The following is a 23028-nucleotide window of genomic DNA, read 5'->3' as shown; positions in this document are numbered from 1 at the left end:
GCATAATATGCAATGATACGGCACTGATGTTTATCAAAATTGTTTCACACTGTACTTATTTCTATTCCTGTCTTTTGGATCAAGTACAATACAGCTGCAGACTAGTATCACCTTTTAAAATATGTTTAATGTGTTTATTTTCTTACCACATTTACTCCATCCACTGACTTGTTATATGGGTTATATTTAATGGGAATCTTGTGGGACTATCAAAGGGCATTTATTTTCTATTGAAATAACAATTAAGATAACACACAAACTAATATAGTAATCAAATAAACCTGACAAATAACAAAAAACTTTTTTAAAGCTGCAGAGGCATGCTAACAAATCTATTTGATCAATATATGGGATGTGAAAAAAGAGGAGACAAGATTGACTGATGAATAAAATGGAACTGACACAAATAGGCTGACAGCCAGTCGCAAGTCTCTTTAGGGCAAATGCAATTAACTTAGAATAATAGACTCAAATTTGATGGTTAGAAATGCATTTTTATTAACAATCACAGCCTGAATCATTATGCACTCTTATGAATAAAATTGTAGTTATACTGAAAGTCTGTGTATACATGTATGCATGTACCTACAAAAAAGCCTTGTTGGAGAGCTTTATTTTTGTGACAGAATAGCTGCATGAGACTTCTACTTGTACATGCTTCATATTTTAAATCTAAATACTCAAACCAGTGATATAAAAATCACATATATGGTATGCTAGTATCAGTGGTAAGGGCAATAAGCATCGGTCCCAGGACTGCTTGTTCTTTTGGGATGTGAAATTGCAATCAGGGATTTACAGATTTCATTCTGAGGCAAAGAAGTCATTACTAGAAACATAAGCTCATTCTCTTTACTTTAATAGCTATTTTTAATCATTCATTTAGAAAATACATGATCTATTTATTGTATAGATAGTGCATTTCTATTGGCATTCCATTTTCATGCTTTTTTTATAATCCTTTTTAACAAATTATTTTATTAAAAGAAGATTAGAATTAGCTAAAGGAACCTAACAATTTTTGAAAATGCTACTCTTGAGAAAGGGTATTTCCCATTATTAACAGGTAGGCAGTATTAAAACTTTAAAGGGAGGGAAAATGTTTAATTGCTAATGTGTCCTTTTTCTTTTGACCTTCATTGCAGAGGCTGATTGCTATTTGTAAATTACTTTCAAAATTATTAATCTCATTTAATTTCTGAATAAATACATAATCTTCTTTTTTTTGCCCCCAAATCCTTGGGATTTAGGTATGAAAGAGCTGCAGATAGGATATGTTATGGTGCAGACATTTCTCATTTGTGGGAAAAGATAAATTACACCACTTGATGCAGAGAAATTCTACATGGTATTAGCAAAGTATAACATGAATATGAAACCGTGATGCCTGAAATGCTGCTTAAATATCTTGAGAAAAAGGTGTAATGGTAGGAAGTAAAACTGCACTGGAAATTAATTAAACCCAGTATTCTCCAGCTTAGTGTCCTTGGTGGGCCACTGACTGGCCAGGGATGGGATAGCAGCAAAACATAATGCTCTGCAGTTGCCTACGAATGGAGAAGCTGGTGTAAAGCATCATTGTGGTTCTCAGTTTCTGGGGTTGCTGAGCCGCATCCAAGAAGCGATCACACTTGGGTTTTCTCCACTTCGAAGGTGGTTTTAATCCCCCCGATTTCCCAGAAGTGAGACATTGTGCAGATGTACTGGGAAGGCAGAAGGAAGAAGCCCATGAAACCATTGAGATCAGGGACAGTGTGTGGCTGGGGAACAGATTTTTCTGGTAAACACCTGATGTCTGGGGATTTTTTAGGCTGCCGTTTTGGTTTTCTGCCTCTACTTAGCCTTAAAGTCATTGCCATGAGGGAAAAACTTCCCAGATACTCCAAAGGTTGCTGGAGGCATTCCAGCTTCGCCCCCCCATCCCCCTAATCTGTTCTGGATACAGCAGTCCACCACAGCATTTCCTGAGCTAGCTTCTTTAATAGCTGGTATTGCCTATTCTTAGAATAAGAGAGGTTGATCACATGCTGTTCTAGCACCACCAAACCTGTTGTGTGCCTAAAAATGGAATATTACTGTCAGGTCTGGCATAGTTGTTTTACTTTGAGCATTTTGCAGGAATTTCTGTCAGACTTGAACTGCTAAAGATTTCTCACAGAACTGCATTTGGTGTAGAGGGAGTCTGAGTAGTCAAATTTACATTATCTGCTCAATTTCTCCTTACCATCCCTATAGATGTGTCACTGGAGACCAATGGAAGAGAAGTTACTCCTTGAATATGTTGCCAGAAAAAGAATATGTGCTCTTTTATGACCACAGTTACTTAATATTTTAAATGAGAAACAGGTCTTAAAATAACTTGTATGAAAGCTTTAGTAGGTAAGCAGACCAAGGAAGAAAGACCAGATGATCTGCTGATTTAAACGGGGACAATGTCTTTGTAGCCGATGCAAAACTAGTACAGGGGACTGGGTCTGTGGGCTCAGTTCTTTCATCTTGTTGATTTTTAGGCTAGTGAAATACTGATGAGCTCCACACAGTGCTGCTTGATGTATGGTGATGTAAGAAAGGAGGCTCAGGCCCTGTGTGATGAAATTCTCCACTGATGTAATCACCCAACCAGAACAGGAATGACTCATTCTATCCATAAATATCTTGGGGCCTGTGTCTGATCGCATTTAAATTTGTTCACACCAACCTCATCTCATTTGCTTGAATGGGCTTACTCCTGAGTTAGAATGATACATGTGAGAGAAAATCCAGGCCCTCAAAAATCAAATCATAATTAGTTTCTCTTAATAGCAGCTTTATTAAAAAAAAAAAAAAGCTGAGATCTTCCAAAAATTATATTAGAAAGCAAAAGAAGATACTTTTAAGTGCATCAGGCTTTTTCTTAACCCAGCAACGGTAGACTTGTTGGTGATGTATCATACTTACAATATGTTTCTATTGGCACTCAGGTTCCTGATTTTTATATTCTCTTTTCAGAAGTTATTTTACTAAAAGAAGATTAGAACTAACAAAATGTAACTACCAGGTCTTGAAAATGCTTATTCTGAGAAGGCTATTTTTGTTACACTCCATCTTAAACCTTTTCAAGTTCAGAACTCTGATTTCACTATTTCATGCTCCCAAAATATTAAGATAACAGTACCTTTGGTTTGCAGTTTTCTCAGTTTTCACCTTCTACTAAAAGGGCTTGGCCAAGATGTTCTTGATGAAATAAAAATACTTTTGCTTTACTTTCCATTCACCTCATCCTCGAGCAGGTGCCAATCAATCTGCAGTAACTGTTCTGCTACCTGAAAGGCATTCATATATAGAAACACCAGGCCAGCCTCTGTTGTCATGGCATGGAAAGCCAAAAATAGATGACATGATAATGTATTTATTCCCATGAAGATTTCTGCAGCTATGTGAAGTCTTCAGATAAGCAGGTTCTAATGTTAGAAATGAATAGTGTTGGAATGAAGAATCTAGACTATAATAGAAAAATAGTCTAATGTATATGTTTGATTAGAAAGGGATAGATAGACATATCTGAATAATCATCATTCCCTGAGTGATGAAAACATGTACCAGCAACTGATCCTTCATGGTAGGTATATGCTGTTTCCTTCTTTTAGTGTGGTTGGAAAGCTACAAAACAGTAAATTGCTTACAAAAGCCGTATTTGTAGCTTATTTAATTGCATAGCACTAGTTTGCTGTGTGATTCAAGGCTATCCTGAAGGCTTAGTTGCACTAGATATCATGTTGTTTTAGTGCCACTAGCATGGGGGAAGATGAAATCTTTTAAAGAGAAGGAACGGTGCCAGAAAGGATTACAGATGATGCATCTGGAAAAGACCTCCTAATTCAACTAGTCCCAGCCTGCATAACAAGAATATCTCTGTAGGCTAACCCCTTAGGTGTTTTCCCTCTCATTTCTTCTTAGACACCATCAAGTGACAGTGCCTGAAACGTTTCCTGAGGCAGAGCATTGCCTAATCATCCTTGCTTGGAAGATATTTCCCTACCATCCAAGTTATGTTTTTTTTCTTTTCCCAAGTAAGTATGAGGGCAGGTGTCCTGCTGTGGAAGTGGAAAGATACGTAATAGGGTAATTCCAAGTGAAGTAAAGCAGTTAGCACTGCAGGTTCTTCAAAACTTGATTTTTTTGTGGAATAATTTGCTTCCCACCCAGTCTTGGTCGTGCTGCTTATTTACGCTTTTCTTCACAGTACAGGATAGCATTTCATTCTACGTTGTGTTTTTCTAAAGTCAAATTGCTCTTAAAGACACCACAGTAACTGCCATTTTAGTTAGCATCTAAATTTGCTAAGATTTGATAGACATTTTATTTATAATAGGTAGTGTCAGTGATAGAACAAGGGATAAATTCTGCTTTAGCTTTTATGACAGCACTAATAAAGTTCTCTGGCTCCCAGATAACATCTAACAGGCCCTATACTGCACTACAATTATGGTTAAGACTCAGCTGGTGGTTATTGTCCAGTAAGCATCCAACGTATTTTAGTAGCATGTTAGTCAAAAGTTAACTGTAGTGACTGGTGATTTCTGACCTGACCATAAATCTGTCAAACTAGATGCTCAGTGCAGATAGAGTTGAAGTGTTCCTGTCCCTGAAAACTTGAGGTCTGTGTAGGTAGCTGAATCAAGGTGATTTTATGGATGATAAGCTGCTGTGTGGACATGGCTTTTTGGGTTGGTTTGTTTTTTTTTTCTGAAGAGGAAGCCTAGGAATAGCCAGGTACCAAGCTTTGCTCTTTTGAGTATTAGATGGATAGTAAAAAAAGTATTTTTCTCCAGTTTTAAATAGTCTTAGTTTTAACCTTTATCACTTCTATGTCTTAAAAATCCTTGTTTTGTTTTCTTCTGTAACCAGGGAGATAACTGCATTGATTCACTTTCTAGGTGGCTTTCCAGCTGTGTATAGTGTATCTCTTTAAGTCCTTTAGGCTCAGTTTGAATTGTTCATGAAATAACACTTAGTAATTTTAGTGAAACTTCTAACCTTCTCCCAAGAGAAGGTGAATTTGTGAGGGTTGCCATTATGCGTCTCTTCAAACAATCTCTCCCAAAATATTAAGGAAGGAAAACCACAAAATTGCACTAAACTGGCAAAACCCACCTATATAAAATGTTGCGTTCTCGTGAAAGTAAGCAGAAGAATTGTAACTACTTTGGTATTCAGAATAGTCTATAGAGTTTTGTGATTTTGGAGAACAGGCTTGTCCAGTACAATTATCCTGTCTGACTGGAGCTCATAGAACAGCCGTCAGTAATTGTTCTTTCAGAGGGATTTATTCTCTGCTGCATTACTGAATGCAGTCAAAAGCCACTGCATATCAGGAGTGGCACCCAATCTTTAAAGATAGGTGCTGCTCCCTGAAAGCTAAAGGGAGTTTTGCCACCGACTTTGATGAAAGTAGGAACAAGCCCTTTTTTACAACCTAAAGCAAGTAGGTTAGAATTATGAAGAATGATTATTTAAAATAGCAATGATGTAATATCAGTGTCAATTCCATTATTTTAACAGATGTAAATTTGCTCTGCTCTTGAACTCTGGTGAATTTTAATGGCAATATTAAAGAGATACTATTCAGACTACTTAAAAGAACTATTTGTAAAAAATGTCTCCAGTTCGGGGGGGGGGGGGGGGGGGGGGAGTTTAAATTGCTTTTTTATTCAGTCTTCACGATTATTTATTTGAATGGTTTTGTATAATACAAATTAATATGTATTAGAAGCTGAAAGATCACAGGATAATTCCAATAGGCATTGGATGTGGGAGAGCTTTCACTATTTAGACAAAGCAAACAGACTTCTTATCCAGCCATAGTTTAGGTACTGTTCACAACAGGGCAAAGAAAGATTTTATTATGTACGTTATGAACAATGTAGATAAAGAAATTAGCTGCAAATAAGTTGTCTAAATAACTTTAGAGTAAATTTACATACATTTCAAGGCTAGTTCCATGTTAATACCTCAAGTGTTGTACCTGGCTGATGATCACTAATGTCATTTTCCTGGCAGTCAAGGGAGTTGAGGACTCAGAGATATTTGCAGGATCTGGTTCTAATTTTACATGCAACTTGCATTCCAGTGGGACACCAATGGGAGAAGGAGGTCGGTGTGGCCAAAAAGACCTCTTAAATCTGATGTACGAGGCTGTAAGCATTGCTGTCTCAAAAATGTTGTGTTTTCTGGAGGGAAAGTTTAGTTGTTTTAAAGCCAACTCTAGGGCCACAGTCCAGAGCTCATAAAATTAAATGGAAGATTTTGAGCAGGCTGGCATTGTACAAACTAGGTTATCAAAGGCCAAAAAGAAGGTGCTTCCAGTTGTTTTTCTTTTTTTTTTTTTGTAAGAGAATTGGAAGAGTAATAAAACAAATACTAGAAAATGAGAATCAGGGAAAGACAGATTCCAATAATTCAGTTCTGGCATTTTTATCAAGGGCTCAACCTTTCTGTCATTAAAATCAATGGCAGCCCTTTATGATCTTTACCTCATCTACAGCTACTAATTTTGGGTACTACAGTTACTTCTGTTTATTTCTTGGAAAGCTGCAGAGCTCATCTTCATTAAGTGCTGGGCACTGGCAATTGCAGTCAAGGGTCTCAGCTAGTGGGAAAGCTGAATATCTGATCATGAGATATATCTAATGTGTATATCTAATTTAGCATTGGGTATAGAAGTTTGCTTTGTTACTGTCTCAATCTGCCTCAGTTCCTCAGGGTAAGTGATGGTGTAGGGGAAGATGAAGCAAACCTGGAAAGTTGGGAACTGAACTGTTCCGAAGTTTAAAAATCCCTTTCATGGAGCAAATAGGTTCCAGTTTAGTGGTTAATGGCTGAAAGGGTTTTGAGATTCCCAAATAAAGTAAAAATTGTCAGATATTTTTTAACCTGATAAAGCGCCTGAGCAGAGCTGGACATTGTGAATTATTTGATCTAGCAACTGTTTCCTCTAAGTATTTGAGTATAGTCTGAGAATGCATTCTTGGAAGTGTTCAGCTTTGATCCAAGACGAATTGTCTCTTTCCATTAGTTTTTATTTCCTCCTCTTGCTGCAGACAGACCAGAATATTACAAAGGGCAAATCCATGAAACTTTTCCCAACTTTCCCTCAAGGAGTAAAGCAGACTTTTTCATCTTAAAATGACAGTTTTTCAGTTGTGCAAAAACTGCCTTTCATTTCTATAAAAGCCACCACATTGTAAAATCTAGTCTGACTTATTGTGGCAGGAGAGAAGGTGAGGGTGTATTTAACTTGTAGCATGCTTGTGTAAACTTGCATACAATAGATTTAGACATTACTGTGTATAAATATGATCTCCATGGATGGAGAGGGCTTTTTCCCCCTAATGCTTCTTGCTGTTATGTCAGGGTATAACAGTGTTCTCTGTATTGTGCAACAAATAGCAGTGGTCAGCTGCACAAGGCACATCTTCTTGGCTGCCAGGTCACCTAGTTTTGACATGTGTGACCAGCAGGGTGCTCAGCACAGCCTGTTTGTAGCACTTTTTACCAAAGTAACTATAGCTCAGTATAAAGTTTTAAAGCACAGGCAAACTTGGAAGAGATCTCCTGCCAGAATTCAAACCCTGTTCTGCCAGTCTGCTTGTAACATACTGGTACAGTATACATGGTGCTCTTGAGATTAATAACTATATAATCCCATATCCCACAGTCCATTACCACACAGTGTTTGAAACATTTCCCATTAACAAAACACAGTACATGCAGGTAAAAATCAGTGCATCTCATTAAAAAGAGGGGGGAGAATGGAAAATATGTATCGTATTAAAGCCAAGTTTTGGGCTCTTGTGCAAAGTTTGAGGGGAAAAATGTATTTCTCCAGGTGGTGTCTCAAGTGGAGGGAAGGATAAAGTTTCTTGGCTACACTAGCAATTAGAAGCAAGGCAACACTATATCCAAGATGTGGCCTCTAATCTAGGCCAAAGGATACTTCATCTTTCTCTTCTATCAGAAGCAGATTCAGCAATATGCCTAAGCACAGGCCTAACTTCAAGCATATGAGTAATTCTAGTGACTTTGTTCTTGAAATCTTGGTCAAAAGAATCATATCCAAGGGTTTTCTTTTGTCAGTGTTGCACAGGTTGTTTCAGGTTGCACAGCAACCCATAAAGTTTTGTGCTCTGATTTTCTTCAACAGTAATAACTTGTGTGTGACAAGAGATGAAGGTGGGGCTAAAATATGGGGGGATTGAACCCTTGGGAAAAATAATACAGGAAAACAGTATGTGATGAATACATGCATTGCAGACCCATGACATGGAAAGCAAACAGGCTGAACCACTCGAACCTTTGTGTGACATAATCTTTTCTTACCGTTTTATAGGAATGCTTGAGAGAGAAATTAATACTGCAAAATACCATTGGTGTAAATGGAAGAGAAACACTGGCATTGTTGATTTCAGTGAGCAGCTTATGCTCTCTCTGTCTTCAATGCTCACCCTCTCTTGAACCATCTTATGCTTGGACACAGAAAAGCAGATGTTCGGTTTGTATACTGGGTCTAGGAGGGAGCTTGGTAGTTGCTATACACTCTGCCTAAAAGAGGAGATCCAAGAGAACCAAAGTCCTTTCATTCTTGTGAGTAAATAAACAACTTTTATCTACTCTTTCACTCCTTGGGCTGAAATAATCAAAACCATAATTCAGTGGGATTTTTTTTTTTTATGAAAGCAGCTCTACTGGGTGTAGATTTATAGAATTGTATACACCTTTTTTTTTTTTTGATAAATGCAAGCATGTGGAGGATCCAAGCAGGTTTCCTACCATTCAGTCTACCTGGGATCTTTTTACCTCACTATTAATGTAGTGTTTCTGGAAAGTTCTTTAATCTCTGGAAAAAAAATAGCCAAAGAAATTATAAACTTGGAATGGGAGGTCTGTTGGTTTTCTGCTCACATAAATTACCTGCAAAACACACTTGGCCCTTAAAGGGCTGTGTTGTGGGAATAATTCCCCTGGCAACACAGCACCACATGTTTCTGCTAGCCCATGCACTCTGTGCAGCTGCACGATGTATCACATAACACCGTCAACTGCAAGCACACTAGCTTGCCATTCCAGTGGGGCTCCCAAAAATGTAAATAGCAATAGGCAAGAAAACTCCCTGAGACACAGCACTCTCTGTGGGACCATGAATGCTGGAGCCAACTGCCCAAGCCTTGCAGTCAGTGCAGGAAACTTGACAGGTGGCCATGCCTGGCCCAGGGCACTTGGTTTGTCTCAGGCTTTTGCTGTTATTGCATAGCCTGGTCTTGAGCCGAGAGCCTGAATGTCTGCCATCATGGCTAAGAGGTTGCTGCGGCTTATGTGGGGGCTGAAGAAGTGCTGCATCCTGCAGACCTAAGGCCAGGCTCTTTGCAATGTGCTGAGAACAATTGGGGTTCCCAAATCCTCTTTCTGACATTGCACTGAAAGATCTCTCTACAGGCTGAAGGGATGTACTGCGTGCACAGTGAAGGTTTTATTGTTAGTTCTGATAAAGTTTTAATGGCCCAAACTCTTTAATTGAGAAAAGCCATGACTACCTAGTCAGAACTGTTGTATGATCCATGCTCAACCTTCCCAGTACCTACCCTCCTACGTGGTGGTGTGAGCTCACCCTGCCCACATGTGATGTCCCATGCCGCATGACATCCTGAAGCTCCTGCTGTGTTTCTACCTTGTCCATCTTACCCTGTCACTAGGTAGCCCAGGTAATACCTACCCACAGTGATAAAAACCAGATGAGGGCCCTTCTATAGAGCCAGGAGAGCTATCTAGCTGTGGGAGGTGTAACACTTGACCAACACTTCTGTAAGGTTCACCAGGTTATGAAGCAGGAAAGCAGGAAGAAGAAATGTTGGACACTGATTTACATCAGTACTAGGATACAAATAAGGATGTGCTCTCCTGTCTGTCCCTTTGCCTCTGCCCTTCCTCAAACTCAGCTTCAGAAAGTTGCATGTGAATCACTCCAGTGTTTCCAGTAGTAGTTGTCTTAGCCAGCAGTAGACCCAAATCTTCAACCTGAACCTCTTTGGGTGACTGCACTCTGGCCGGTGCTGTTAAAGGTGTTCAAAGATAAGAAATGGCAAATGGTAGTGACTTGGTCTGTGCAACTTTGAAGAGGACTTGCCCTAGTATTGCTGGTCAGCAATAAGAAATGCTGGGAAGAGGAAAATCCTATGTATCCAGTGTCTGCCCTGCATACAATAGAGAGTACAGGTCTCTTTCTGGACACTCCACATCCAAGTGGGCAGGAGGTAGGTGGAGTACAACTAAAATCTGCCAGAGCCTTGGATCTTCTCCCCTGAGCTTCTTGTAAGAGTAACTGGCCAGGCATAAGACAGAAGATAATTACGCCTTTCTAGCTCTATAGGAACATACCTTTGGTGAAGAAGTGGAGGAGTGGTGCTGTGTTTGCTGAGGCTTCTGGAAGGCAGATGGAAGCCAAGGGAAGATCAGGTTAGATCCTGGTCCAAAAGGAGCTACCAAGACACGTGCATTTTGTTTTCAGAATGTTGATAAGAATCTACTATTACAGTTCAGTCATTCGTTGCTCACTTATCTGACAAGATTTTGTTTTATGAAAATGTTCACAGATTAAAAGAAAAACAAATTGGGAAAACTATGACATTTTACATATAAAACTGTTTTATTTTGTGTGAAATTTAACTGAAATGATCTTAATGATTTATGTAAAGTGAAATGTTGGGTTTTCCTTTTTTTTCTCTTTTAGCCTGGTCTCACACAGGCATATTAATGATTATTTGTCAAAGTCACACTGTTTGCTTACAAGGTACGAAGGCTTTTTAGACACTATAATGACAGCTTTTGATTCACTTGATAATATTTAGAATAAGCCATAAAAGCCAATCTCTGAACGAACAGACCGCTTTTATTGCCTTTTAGTGCTATTACTGCTATCATAAGTGGTAAATTGGCCTAATGCAAGTAATACTGCTGTGTCATGCTGTAAAAACTGCTGCTTAGTTTTATATTTTATTTATTTTTCATGGAAAAAAAAAGGCATGGAGACTGTTCTATCCCTCTACAACTGTTGGTGATTTCTCCAAGTGAGAGGTGGGGCAGCTTCCTCTGGTGTTTGGACTCTTTGTTCAGTGACATAGCATGGCTGATAACAAAGTTAGGACCAAGTGTGTGAGTCAAGTGAATATCTACCTGAAGCTCACAGACTATTTAAATCATAAATAAACTAGAAAAAAAAATCATTGCTTACTGAAAGCTGAAATGGGTGTATTTCAAATACCTTATGCTAGATTTTTTTAAAATGTCTCATAATAGCAATAGTATTTGTTTTAAATAATAAGCATTTAAACTATCTGAAGGCAATGCATTTGGTCGCAACTTCATCTAATCAGAATGACTACCAGGTGCCATAGTTGCTTTTATTATGTTTCTACTGACTTCTGCCCCTCACTATCTCATCTATTGTTTTGCCCACTCTTGGAATATAAACGTGTATTTCAGAGATTTAAAATTCCAGTAACATACAACCTCTATTTTTCTTTTAATGGGGGGGGGGGGGGGGAAGGTTATTGCATAATTTTATTTAGCTTCGTAGTATGTGAGGGAAATTGTTGAGAAGCAAAGCGAAACGGAGCTCAAATTGACTTTTGGATTTCCATTCTTTTATCTTTCCCTTCTTTCTCTTTGCTGTGAACTCTTTTCTGTCAGGAATACTGACTAATTTGTCAGCCATGATGTAAGTTTAGGACCAGCAGTTGACACAGATGACATGTCTATATGATAGTCCTAAGAAGCATTAAGATTCAGCTTGATTTGAGTCAAATTCAGAATTGATATACATGTAATAGCATGTATTGCCCAGCTTATTAAGCTTCTGTTAACCAATAAGAGAGAAGTTGTGATTTGGTTTAGTATTTACTACTTTGGATTCAATGAGTGTACAGAGCAAATGCAGCAGGGTGGAAGGCTGCAGGATCAGCATCTGATAGAAGTGTGTTACATGAAGAAGCCCTACAAAACTGAAATTATCTGAGGATGTACTCTGGTGTTTTTCCTCTAAATTTATTCCTAAGGCCTATTTAGTAAGAGTGAGTCTCATGCAGAAAGCGAGCATGAAGTGTGGGTTAAGAGAGTAAAGTTAACCTTGAAGACCATTTTTCTGACTGTCGACACACAACTCTGAAACCCTAGGAAGGCTAGAGATAGGAAATATCAGTCTGAATTTAGCTTTAATGGTGCATAATAAGAACATGTGGTTGGGGCTTCTTTATCTGAGAACCAAGAGCGAGGCAACAAAAATAAATGATTCCTGTTTGGGGGGGGGGAGTGAAGTACATTTTAAATTTAGCTGAAACTTGATTATTTCAAAGCCAAATATAACTTCATCATGCCATAATATATGGCCATAAAAAAAAAATTAGTCTAATGAAAGAGAAATGTCTGAGTAATAATCACTCTTCTAACTGAATGCACGCTTGAAATTATATTTATTTTCAATACGTTGTGGAAACAGGAAAAATCATAATCCAACTCTAATTTTGGCATCAAAGTATTTGTGGATACATGATAGCAACATGTTAGTTGCCGTGGTCATGTATCAAAACAGACAATTAGGTGTTAAAAGGGCTTAACCCCTTTTTAAAGACAACTATCTTTACAATCACACAGCTGAAAACTCTTCTCTGTAAATCTGCTGCCTGATGATTTTGCTTCGGTAGGAAGATATTGATTTGACCTGCATTTAAAAAACTCAAGTGATCTTATTTACTCAAAATATGCGCTTCTGCTTTTAAATTACAGGTGCAGTGGTATAGCCAAATTGTATTCCTATCTGCATCTCTAATGCAATAACATTTTCTTTCTTTCAATACTGCATGCAAACATATTTCAGCAAGAAGAACATAATTTGTCAGTAATCAGTTCTCGGATGTCTCAACACTACGATGGCAATGTTTGTGTTTTTCTGTAGAGCACAACAGTCAGCAGTGCATCTATTTCTCTATCTCTGGATCCTACTGATGTTTTCAGGCAGAATTTTTTCCTGCACATATTTCAGTACTGTGTATATTCGTTTATGTGTGAGAGAAGAAAATATTATCATGTTTAACTGCTACAATCATAAGCACATTAAGTAGACAGATAATAAACAATCCATCTGAATTTATGATTAAGTTAATTGTCTGTGTTTTTCTAACATGTTTATTCAGATTAAAGACTGAAATTAGAATGAGACTATATAATTAAGAGACCTTAAGAGACTGTGTGATTCCCATAAAATAAAAATTAATTTAGTTTAGGGGGATAGCAAAGATCTCTGCAACACTTAAATGTCGCTTAGATGGTAAAGAGGCCTTGTGCAATTCTCTTCAAAGAGATGAATCTCAGTTGTAGAAAGAGCCATCAAGAAACTCATGTGACATTGAGGGCTTCAGCACCTAATTTTTGCATATGCCCTTCTGCCCATCAGGCACCAGACTCCCAGATCCAACTTTCTGTATAGCCCATGTAGAGGATTGGGTAACTAGGAGCAATAAGCTAATGGAAGAGTTGAGGAAACATGAAGAATTTAAGTGGGAAAACTATTAGATGAAATAGGGAGAAGGGACCACCCCAATGTACGTATGGCTTTCCCACTTGCATTGGGGACTTCCAACAGCTGCTCCTGAGGCAGAGCAGGAGATGCTCTAGTCTTTTCCTGCCTCTGAGCGAGATAGCTGCTGGTGGGAGCAGCTGGTGGATTGAGCATAGCCCAGTCTCAAAACCCTCTCTGGCTGCTCTCAGCAGTGTGTTGAGACCACTTGTCAAAGGGTTTCTACCTTTTACTGGATAGTTGAATCTCTAGCAGGAGCTAGAGCCAATTTCCTGCCCTTCATGCAGGTGTCTTGCCTGTTGGGCTATAGTGTGCTTTTTTCTCTCTGGACCAACCAGCTTTAAGTAGTCCACCCATAGGCATTTAGGAATCTCCTAACCACAATATTACATAGAGTATCTGATAGCTGGGGTTGAGAGTTTCCTTCTGGAAGGTGTGAATTGGAGTCTTTTCAAGCAACCATTTGTTCTCAGCACAGATACGAAGTCACAAGAACTACTTACTAATCACTAAACTGTTCTGATAAGGAGTTTATGTCCAGTATTTTATTATTAGACATTTAGGGTAGTCACTCCTAATGTCTAAATGTCCTCTCATTTGGATTTAATTCTAAACAGTTATTTCAAAAATAGATGGAAAAATAATTCCTTTGAATCTCAGCTAACAATGAACATTAAAACTAATTCCACTTTTGATCTTCCTCTCAACTTTTCCTGTAATATCTTCCATCAGCAATAGACAACCAGCATGGCCAGGGTTTAGCCCATCCCACTGTGTTTTGTTTTGAGTACTTATAAGCAGTTGTATTTTGGAGAATGATGGCAAATATTCAATGAGATGAGGGGATGCCTATTTTTTCATAACTTAATTATTCTTAGTCTAAATATTTAATTGAACCTCTTCAATAGTAAGGGCTTTCTCACACCTCTGTGACTGTCAGTCTGGATATGTGTATCAGTGTATATATAATCTTACAGGCCTATAAAACACCTTCTGAAAATGTCATGAAAATGGCACTGAACTGCTCACACCCATCTTTATCCTGCCTTCAAGCTCAGGGTAAATCAGGCCTGCACAGTGGTGGTCTTGATGGGATTTCTATCAAGGAATTAAGTTTTATAAATGACCTAAATGCTCATTAATGGGTTTTTAATGTCTGTTTTTTCATAGTTTTTAAATATCTAATACAAAATTAGACACAAAGGTCTTACTGTCTCCCTCCAGAAGAAACTGGTTATAACACAGAGGACATTTGTATTACTACTCCAGATTAGACAGAATACTAATAATAACAAATTTTTTTGAGCTTCCAGAAATTCAGGGTAAAGTTCACTAAAAAAAAAACAATGTTGGGCTCCATTTACCTTGAAGACAGGTAAACCACTCTGAGAAGGGAATACATGTGTTGGAATCTAAAGCCAACAACAGCCTTAATGGGGAGCAGTTATACATACAGTCAAACATTGAAAACTATGAAGCTTCTGAAATACTTAATAGCTTTTATTAGTACTGAATTTTCTTTACCATCCAGGTTACTTTATTCTATTCAGTACAGGCAGCTTTCTGGCTTGTGACACCTTATATCTAGGAGACCAATTTGGCATTTGACCCTTCCCTTTATGAATTGAAGTGGTTAAAATAAGGCATGTGGTTTCATTGCTTCTGCCTCATTGATGCCCTAAGATGATTACAGGTATCTCTCTTAAACATAGTGGGACAAATGAAACCTTTTGCAAGCCAATGCAGCTCTGTTAATTAAGCTTTAATGGAATTAATCACTGCTTTGATACTGACCCTTAGGCTAAGATTTTCTGTGCACCACAGTTTGCCATCATAAGTAGGAACAGTTGTGGAAGCCCTTGGATATGTATATTCTGTTCTAGCATGTCTATTGCTGTGAAAGTCAACTACTAATGAGGGTCTATACTGTTGTTCCATCTTTTCTCTACTGATGCAACTGAGGGCAAATTTCTGAATTTTTGCCCAACTACAGTAAAGAATAGAATTGGTCTGGAATGCTTCCAGGGGTGAATGAAACAGGTCTTCCCCAGCATTGGCACTTGAATGAAATAGACTTTCTTCTTCCTTTGCGGAACAAATTTACTTAAGGCAATCAAAGCTAAATAAACCTTCACTTAAATTTTTGCAGTCGATATCTAGCAGAGAAGTATAACTTTAAACTTAACCCTATCACCCAGAGAAGTATCACTGTCTTTACTGTACATCCATTCCACTTTTGTGGCAGTATTCAAAGTCTTATATCTCCAAGGGCCCTCCAGTTCAAAGATCAAGGACCACTCAGCTTATAAAACTATAATTAGGAGTGGTGAGCTGGGACCATTGCAGATTTCATATACTCCCTCTGCATTGGAAGAGAGTCTTTAAATCTGCTGGTTTACAACTTAAAGGAAGGGTTGTCTTGATTAATTCATTTGGTCATAGTCCTGAAGCTGACAGGGCATCTTCCAGGAATTTGAGCCCCCTGGGATCCTTGTCATCAGTTTTTGAATGTTTTTTTTTTTTTGTATGTGTGTGTGGTGTTCTTATCTGGAAGCAGTCTGCTTGGATTTCAGCATTCATCTTAAAAGCATTTTGGCATTTTCTGTTACATGAAGCTGAGAGGTATTTCTTTGTTATCAGTCCTCTATAAAGCATTTCAATCCAATGACTTATTTCAGGCTGGAAAAACAGTGAAAAAAGCAAAATTCAGGAAGCAAGTGTCCAAATGTGTATGTAAAACTGCATTCACTGCCTTTGGAGTTTTTACAAAGGAATTCTAAAAATGGCATTTAGCTCCCTTAATGTAGGGCTGAAAGCTGGATCAGAACTCTCACCTGAGAATAATCTCATAAGTACAAGCCTTGTACTTTTACATCAGCATCTACAAACCGGGTAAAACACTGTCAGGTTGTGAGAACTGGGAAATGCCCTGCGTGTCTCCAGGACAACTCTCCTGCAAAACCAGCCTCACGGCATCATGTCCTTCCTGTTTTATTACTACTTGTAAAAGTATCTTAAAGCCCCTGAGTAACCAGTGAGAGGGGCGTATTGGGGAAAAGACATTTCTGAGTGCTGAAGTACAGGTTTTGCCATTACCCCCGAGAATATAACTGAAGAACCAAGCGGTGGGATGTTTTGGTATGGTGCAGTTAGGAATAGCCCCCTGTATTGGATTTCTGGGAGGTGCCACTAAGAAATGTGGCACAACCTCACCCAATGGAATTACTTCTGGAATGAGATATTGAGTAATGTGAATAATGTCACTATGGCCAGCTCTATGATACGAGTAGATCTTCCTTTTCGTATGAACTGAAATGGAGAAATATAATCCTGAACAGAGGCTCTATTTACCACTTAAGCCCTATTTTATGGTTTAAATGCTGACCTTGTATTGACCCTCAGTACAGGGCTGAATTTCACCCTACAGCAAAAATCTGCTGGCTAGAGCAGTGGATTGAAGAAATTGGGGCTAGACTTTTTACTATTTTCAAGACAATGAAAACATGCTTATTTTAGACAAAAAAATGTTTCTAATTTATGAGAATTTTACTGCAGAAAGGGGCTACTTCGGAGAAAGTCTTGAGATTAGAATTTCAGTTATATTTTTGGCAGGAGAGCAAGGAAGGCATTTCATTAACTTTTCACTGGAAGTTATATATGGAGGGCATTTGTGTACACAGCTGGGCAGCATAAAACAGGAGGGCTTTGTGTGAAAATATCCTGAAATGAAATTTCATTTCTGTGCAACTTGGATCTGCAGTTCCTGGGCTGCTGTGGCTGGTTTTGGATGAAGCCGTAGGAGGGCAGTGTTAGGCCCTCACACATTTTCTTTTGCAGTTGATGTAGAAATAGTGAACAGACCACTGCTGGTCCCTGTGCAAAATCAGTGTCACCTTTTACAGCTTTATGTCAGTCAGATAAGCTCCTGCCTGCTCCCACGTATCCATATGGCTGTAATCATCAAGTGATACCAAGAGATTCGTTTGTAGGGAACTCCAAAAGCCACATGCTGAGGCTGGTGTGAATTTAGCTCTGCTTTGACCTCTCTTCCCTCCAGATGGCTGCTAATCTGGCACTAAATCACCACCATGGTGGAAAGAGGCCCTGGTCCATGTGGAAGAAGCAGCTTTGTGCTGGTAGCTGTCTGTGTAAGGTGGGAGCATCTCTGAGTCAGCCCTTGGGAGTGTTCCTCATCACAGGGTTCTGCATTTCTAAAGGCTTGACTTGTGTAGCTTCCAGATTTCACAGTACCTTCTTAATAATTATGCTTGGTTAGGAGCCTGGAGAGATTTCTCGTTTGGGGTGTGACGGTCTGCTTTTGCACATCTTGCAAATACATGAAACAAGTGAGAACACATGCCCACGAAGAGGACATTTCTTTATTACCTTCAAGCTGCATTGGTCGTTCTTATACACGTATATTCATATTTTATATACTTTGTCACTTATGTCATTTTGTGCATGTCAGCCAAAGGTATATAGGTGGGGATAGTGCATGTGCTGGGGATTTCTGCTTTAGTGTTTTAGGGCAGAAATGAAGATTCTGCATCATCATCTGCAAGGTTAATTTCTTTGCAAAATATTTTGTAGACTTTGGCATGGAGATCAGTCTATCTCCATCCAAAACTGCCTCCCATCTCCAAAGACAAGCTTGTTCCCATGGGAAGAAACAAGCTGAGATAACTGGCTCCACTCCTACACAAAATAGGAGTCATTGTCTGGCTTTACTCCTATGTCCCTGGCTTCCCTTGAGTTGGTTCTCATCAATGCTAAGGTCAGAAAAACGGAACTACCTTTTCCTAGTGGTCGTTCATACCAGTTCTGGTTCATTTGCGCTTGATGGTCGGATGCATACCCTCCAAACACGGATTTTCTCTTCTGTAGTGTGATCTTTAGAGATAATAGTCCTGAGAAACATGCTATACTATCAGAAAAGATTGCTGGTATATATCCTTCACCTTGACACATCTTGGGATAGGTCTGTGATGATTTACCATCCTTGTTCACTCTCTCAGCACAGGGTATATCTCACTGTCCACACTTAAGTGTGAAGTGCCTTAGGAGGTACAGAGATGTTTAGAACTTAAAGTCTAGCAAACCTGGAGCACGCATTTACTAGTCTGCTTCCCTGTTTACATTTTGTTTATGCCATTATAGTTCTACAATCTGTTAGGTGCTGTGGAGGAACTCAGGCCCTTCACCAAACAAAAAGCTTGTGGGATATGCAAGAAATAAAAGGAGAGGACAAATATGCTGTTGCTCATTTAAAAAAAATACAGAGTCTAGGGCCATGATTATGTAGATTTTTCTCTCCAAGACTGTACTGGCTTATGCAACATTATTTTTTCCCATTTTCCTTTAACACTCCTCAGTCTTCTGGTGCACTCATGGCAGGGTGTGGGAGAGTGGCAGTGGGTGCAAATGACTTACTGAGAGGTAGAGGCATGAGTAGGACTACTTATGCTCTTCCTGCTGACACAATAAGATACAATCCTATACATGCAGCCTCAAGTTTTTCTGTAATACTTACCACAAGGCTGGTTTGTTTTCTGTTTTGCTTTGTGGAAAAAAATTTCCCTCAGAATGAGGCTTTGCTTTCTGCTTTTAGAGGCTTTGAGACAGAAGCAAAACATCTTCTTCCGAAAGATAAATAACTGGCAGCCAGATTAAAATCCCCTCTCCCTGCCATGATTAAACAGCTTCTACCATTGAAAACCAAAAAAGTAGTAATAGGCACATTATTTTGATGTTGACCCATTGCACTACCAGTCCATGACCTATTACTTAGCAATGCATTGGTTAAAAAAAGTGAAGTCTAGGAAAGGTACTAAAGCTGCAGCCTAGTCTATATTTTTTGTTTATTTCTGATACTATGTGGTTCATCGTTCTTTCTTTTAGAAGGAACAAATAATCAATACAAAACCATGAATAAAAATAACTTTTCTTTAACACTGGATGCTAAAAGAACATATAGTCTTCTTACTGTGCCTGATGGAAACAGTACAAGTCTGTTCTCCACAATTCGTTGTTTATTGGAATGCCTGAAATCTATACATGAGGTATTTTTAAAATATTTAAACATAGAAGTTAAGCTTCTGTTCCAGACAATTTGGTTCACCATATTCTAGAAATCCACTGTGTACCACAGAAGTGCTTCAAGCAAAGAAACAATAACAATTTTTTTTTAAAAGCAAACTTCAATATATGATAAAACAATGTCAATATTCTTATCTCAAGGAAAATATACTTATGAGACACATTCAGCTATTTATTGACTCAGCTGCTGTACTAAACCTTCAAGGCCCAATTCTGCTCTGTGGTACTTTAGAGAGAAGAAATGCCAACAGACAATGTTTGGCTCTTTCTGAAAGAGATTATGGCTGCTCCAAGAAGAAAACAATCAAAACATTACTAATGATGCAGAAACTCTGGATAGTGTCTCTCCTTAGGAAGGGGAGAAAGAAAACTTTGTGGATTAGCATCACTAAGGGAGATGAACTCAGGAACTTGCAGGTGTGAGAGATGCCACCTGGCTATTGGAGTAGGTCTGGACCAGGCGATAAATAACCATATGGGGCTCTGAGGGCCCATGTCATCGGTCTTATCCTGCCCAGAGACGTGGACCAGTTAAAATCCTCCCTACATTTACACCCCTTTTCTAAGGCAAAAATCTCTTGTCTCTCTTCTGATGGGGTAAAGATGCAGTTCAGTTAGGTGTTTGCTATTTACAAGTTAAAGTGCAATGTTATACTGTAGGATCAAACCTGGATCTCACTCAGTTGTATCACCCTCTGTAATGCTCAAACTGCAAATCATCCGCTTGCAGAGTTTTTACTGAGGTTAGCTGACACCTTGCAAGCAGAGGATTTTGGGTGGTCAGCCAAACAAAGTCTGCATGTTGGCCAGTCAGCTCTGCCTGAGCATGATTTCCATTCTGCGGAAATGCTGCATAAACAATGAAGACTGCAAGGCAGAGACATTAATTTAGATCTACTTTATTGCAAACTCTTTTGCAACTAAAAGATCTAACGTACTACATGAGCTTAAAATAGTGATGCACATCTTACAGATGACATAATAGTAGCTATAAATGGGCCTCTTTCGCAATACCCCGCTACTGAATGTTTTCATAATATGAGGTCACTTGTTGAATCTTCCCAAAATACTTTTGTTAGGATTAGAATATAGCTGTTCTCATTAAAAACTATAATTTACATTTAATCACAGATACTCAGTTTTTATCATGTGCATCTTGGAAGTCTGTGCTTTAAGCCTCTAATTCATGTTGTTTTTTTGTGTGTGTATGAAATACAGTAAAGTGACTGCTATGATGAGCAAACATAAAGGTGTAATAATCTGTGTACTAACTCATTAAATGATTTTTTTTTAGAGAGAGATATATTTAAGAACCTTTCCTCTTTATGTGCACAGGGATATGCACTAAGAAAGCCCTTACAATCGTATGTCTTTCTCTTCTAAAGTATTTTAATCAATGGAATGTAATATTTGAAATACCAGTATTTTGGTGCAAATGAGTTACTTAATACCTGTCATTTTTCAGCCTTTAAAACTCTATGCATGTTTTCTAGAACTTCTCTACCTCTGAGGGTCTGTACTTCATAAACTGCTGACAACTGATGGATGCTGGTTTATTCTAGGATAATACACTACCAAATCCATAGATTCAGGGTTGATCTTTATTTGTGTTTGAGAAAATCAAACAAATAATCCAAGTCAGTAATAGCCTGACTTAATAAAAATTTTCCATCAAAATTAAGATGATCCATACTTTCTAGTGGTTTGTAGTTCAGGTAAATAAAGCTTTCCCAGGAATGCAAGAATATCAGAAAAATGAGCTTTCACATTACTTTAAAATTTGGTCATTTAGGCCTTCCTGCACTGTAAGCAAATGTACATGCTTGTTTCATAGAAGTCAAGTTATGGAATTTGTGTGGTAGGAATTCCTGGCCATATTTAAGCTTTAAGGTATTCTTATAAGCCTTTTTCTTCAAATAAGAATTTTTAATAAATGAGAAATATCTCTGAACTCAAACCAATAACTAAGAACCAAGGAATGCAACTTACCTTTCTTCAGCCAAGAAATATTTTGCTTGTCATGTTCAAAACTTTCTGCTGGTTTGATTTTTACCTTGTCTGTATTGGCTTCTGACATCTATGGGGGAGAAAAGAATTTTGGGATGACAAGTTGTTTTAAAGAAAGTTTCTGATGAAGAAATGTATATGTTCTCTCTTTAGGTTTCAGCTATTATAAATCGTGCTTACTTATACAGACACACTTTTTCCTGCAGATTATTGATACTAGGTAATATCTGAGTCATTAAATTTATGTTCTGTTCCTAAATGCTTTATCAATATTACAATGTTGCTGTTTGCAGACAGATTCTTTTGTAATGTAACCATAATTTACCTTATGAAATGAATGAGTGATATGCTTATAGAATGCTGGTAATAGATGTACATATAACACATAGATTCAGTCTGGCTAAAAAAAAAAAGAGCCATCCAGGCTGCTGTTTATTGTGGTTCAAAGGTGCTGTAAAGCCTGCTGTCAGAGAGGTATAATTATATAAATAATGGTAAATATTTATAAAGATAACTTGAACAAAGTGTATCCAAAAAAGAGATCTTTACTGCCACTTGTGACAATTTATTTGCTGTAATGCAAAGAATCTCATGCAAGTTACAGTACCTGAGGGTATTATGTATACAGTAGCTATCAGCCCGTACACTGTGGTTTACTTCCATTGCCTGCTAAGAATAAGATTAGACTGTCCAGGCTTCTTCTAACTGCTTTATATTTTCATTGAATCCAGTTAGCAAAAGCATTCCTCTATTTTTACCTGTATCTCCCAACCAGGGGTGAAAGCAGCAGGGATCAGACGCCAAGGAGGAGTGCTTTCGGCCGAATCCCTCGCTGTGTGTTGATGTCCAGCATTCCCATACACTGACAAAACTGAAAGGATGAGCAGTGCACTCTCTGCCTGCCTGCTGTGTGGTGCTAGATTTGTCTTGCTGCCAGAATCAGACAACTTATTGCTGAGGGTTTTCTTTTTTTTTCCCCTTTTTGTTTGCTGTGTCGGGTAGGAAAGGAGGGGGGTAATCAGCATTCTAACATTAGTGGAGGGATTAAAAAAAACCTTCCAAAGCTTTGCAAGAAGAGAAATCGGTTTAGAAAGGTTATTACTGCAGTTCATAACCCAGTGAATCTGCAAGAAGAGGAAGAAAGTAAAAAGGGAACCAGGAAATTAATAGCAACAAATCAGTAAAATGTGTCAATGTTTTGGCTAAATTTAAGTTTAAAATACTGAAGTTATTAGAAAGTATGTAGAAAATTATACCCTGAATGCCTATTTACAGCTGGCACTTTGACAAAGAAATGGTCTCATCCTGTGAGGAGCTCAGTG

General features: G+C 38.3%; 1 protein-coding gene across 2 annotated transcripts in view; it reads right to left on the bottom strand.

Annotated features, from left to right (window-relative positions):
* Positions 1–22614, bottom strand: part of MDFIC2 (MyoD family inhibitor domain containing 2) — a 48146-nt gene extending 25532 nt beyond the window's left edge. For both annotated transcript variants that reach the window (XM_061456208.1, XM_061456209.1), the window contains exons 1-2: positions 22465–22614; positions 21689–21776 (exon numbers count right to left, since the gene is read on the bottom strand). In XM_061456208.1, coding sequence (XP_061312192.1) covers positions 21689–21776 — 88 coding nt within the window. In that variant the 5' untranslated portion in view covers positions 22465–22614. The remainder of the gene's footprint in view (positions 1–21688; positions 21777–22464) is intronic.
* Between the last annotated feature and the right edge of the window lie 414 nt (positions 22615–23028).

This window comes from Pezoporus flaviventris, unplaced genomic scaffold (assembly GCF_033815535.1).
Source record: "Pezoporus flaviventris isolate CSIRO_AGI_PZ_B2104156 unplaced genomic scaffold, CSIRO_AGI_Pfla_v1 ptg000021l, whole genome shotgun sequence".
In the NCBI taxonomy this organism is placed as follows: domain Eukaryota; kingdom Metazoa; phylum Chordata; class Aves; order Psittaciformes; family Psittacidae; genus Pezoporus; species Pezoporus flaviventris.
Note: the sequence above shows the minus strand (reverse complement) of the source record. Positions and strands in the feature narration are given on the sequence as shown.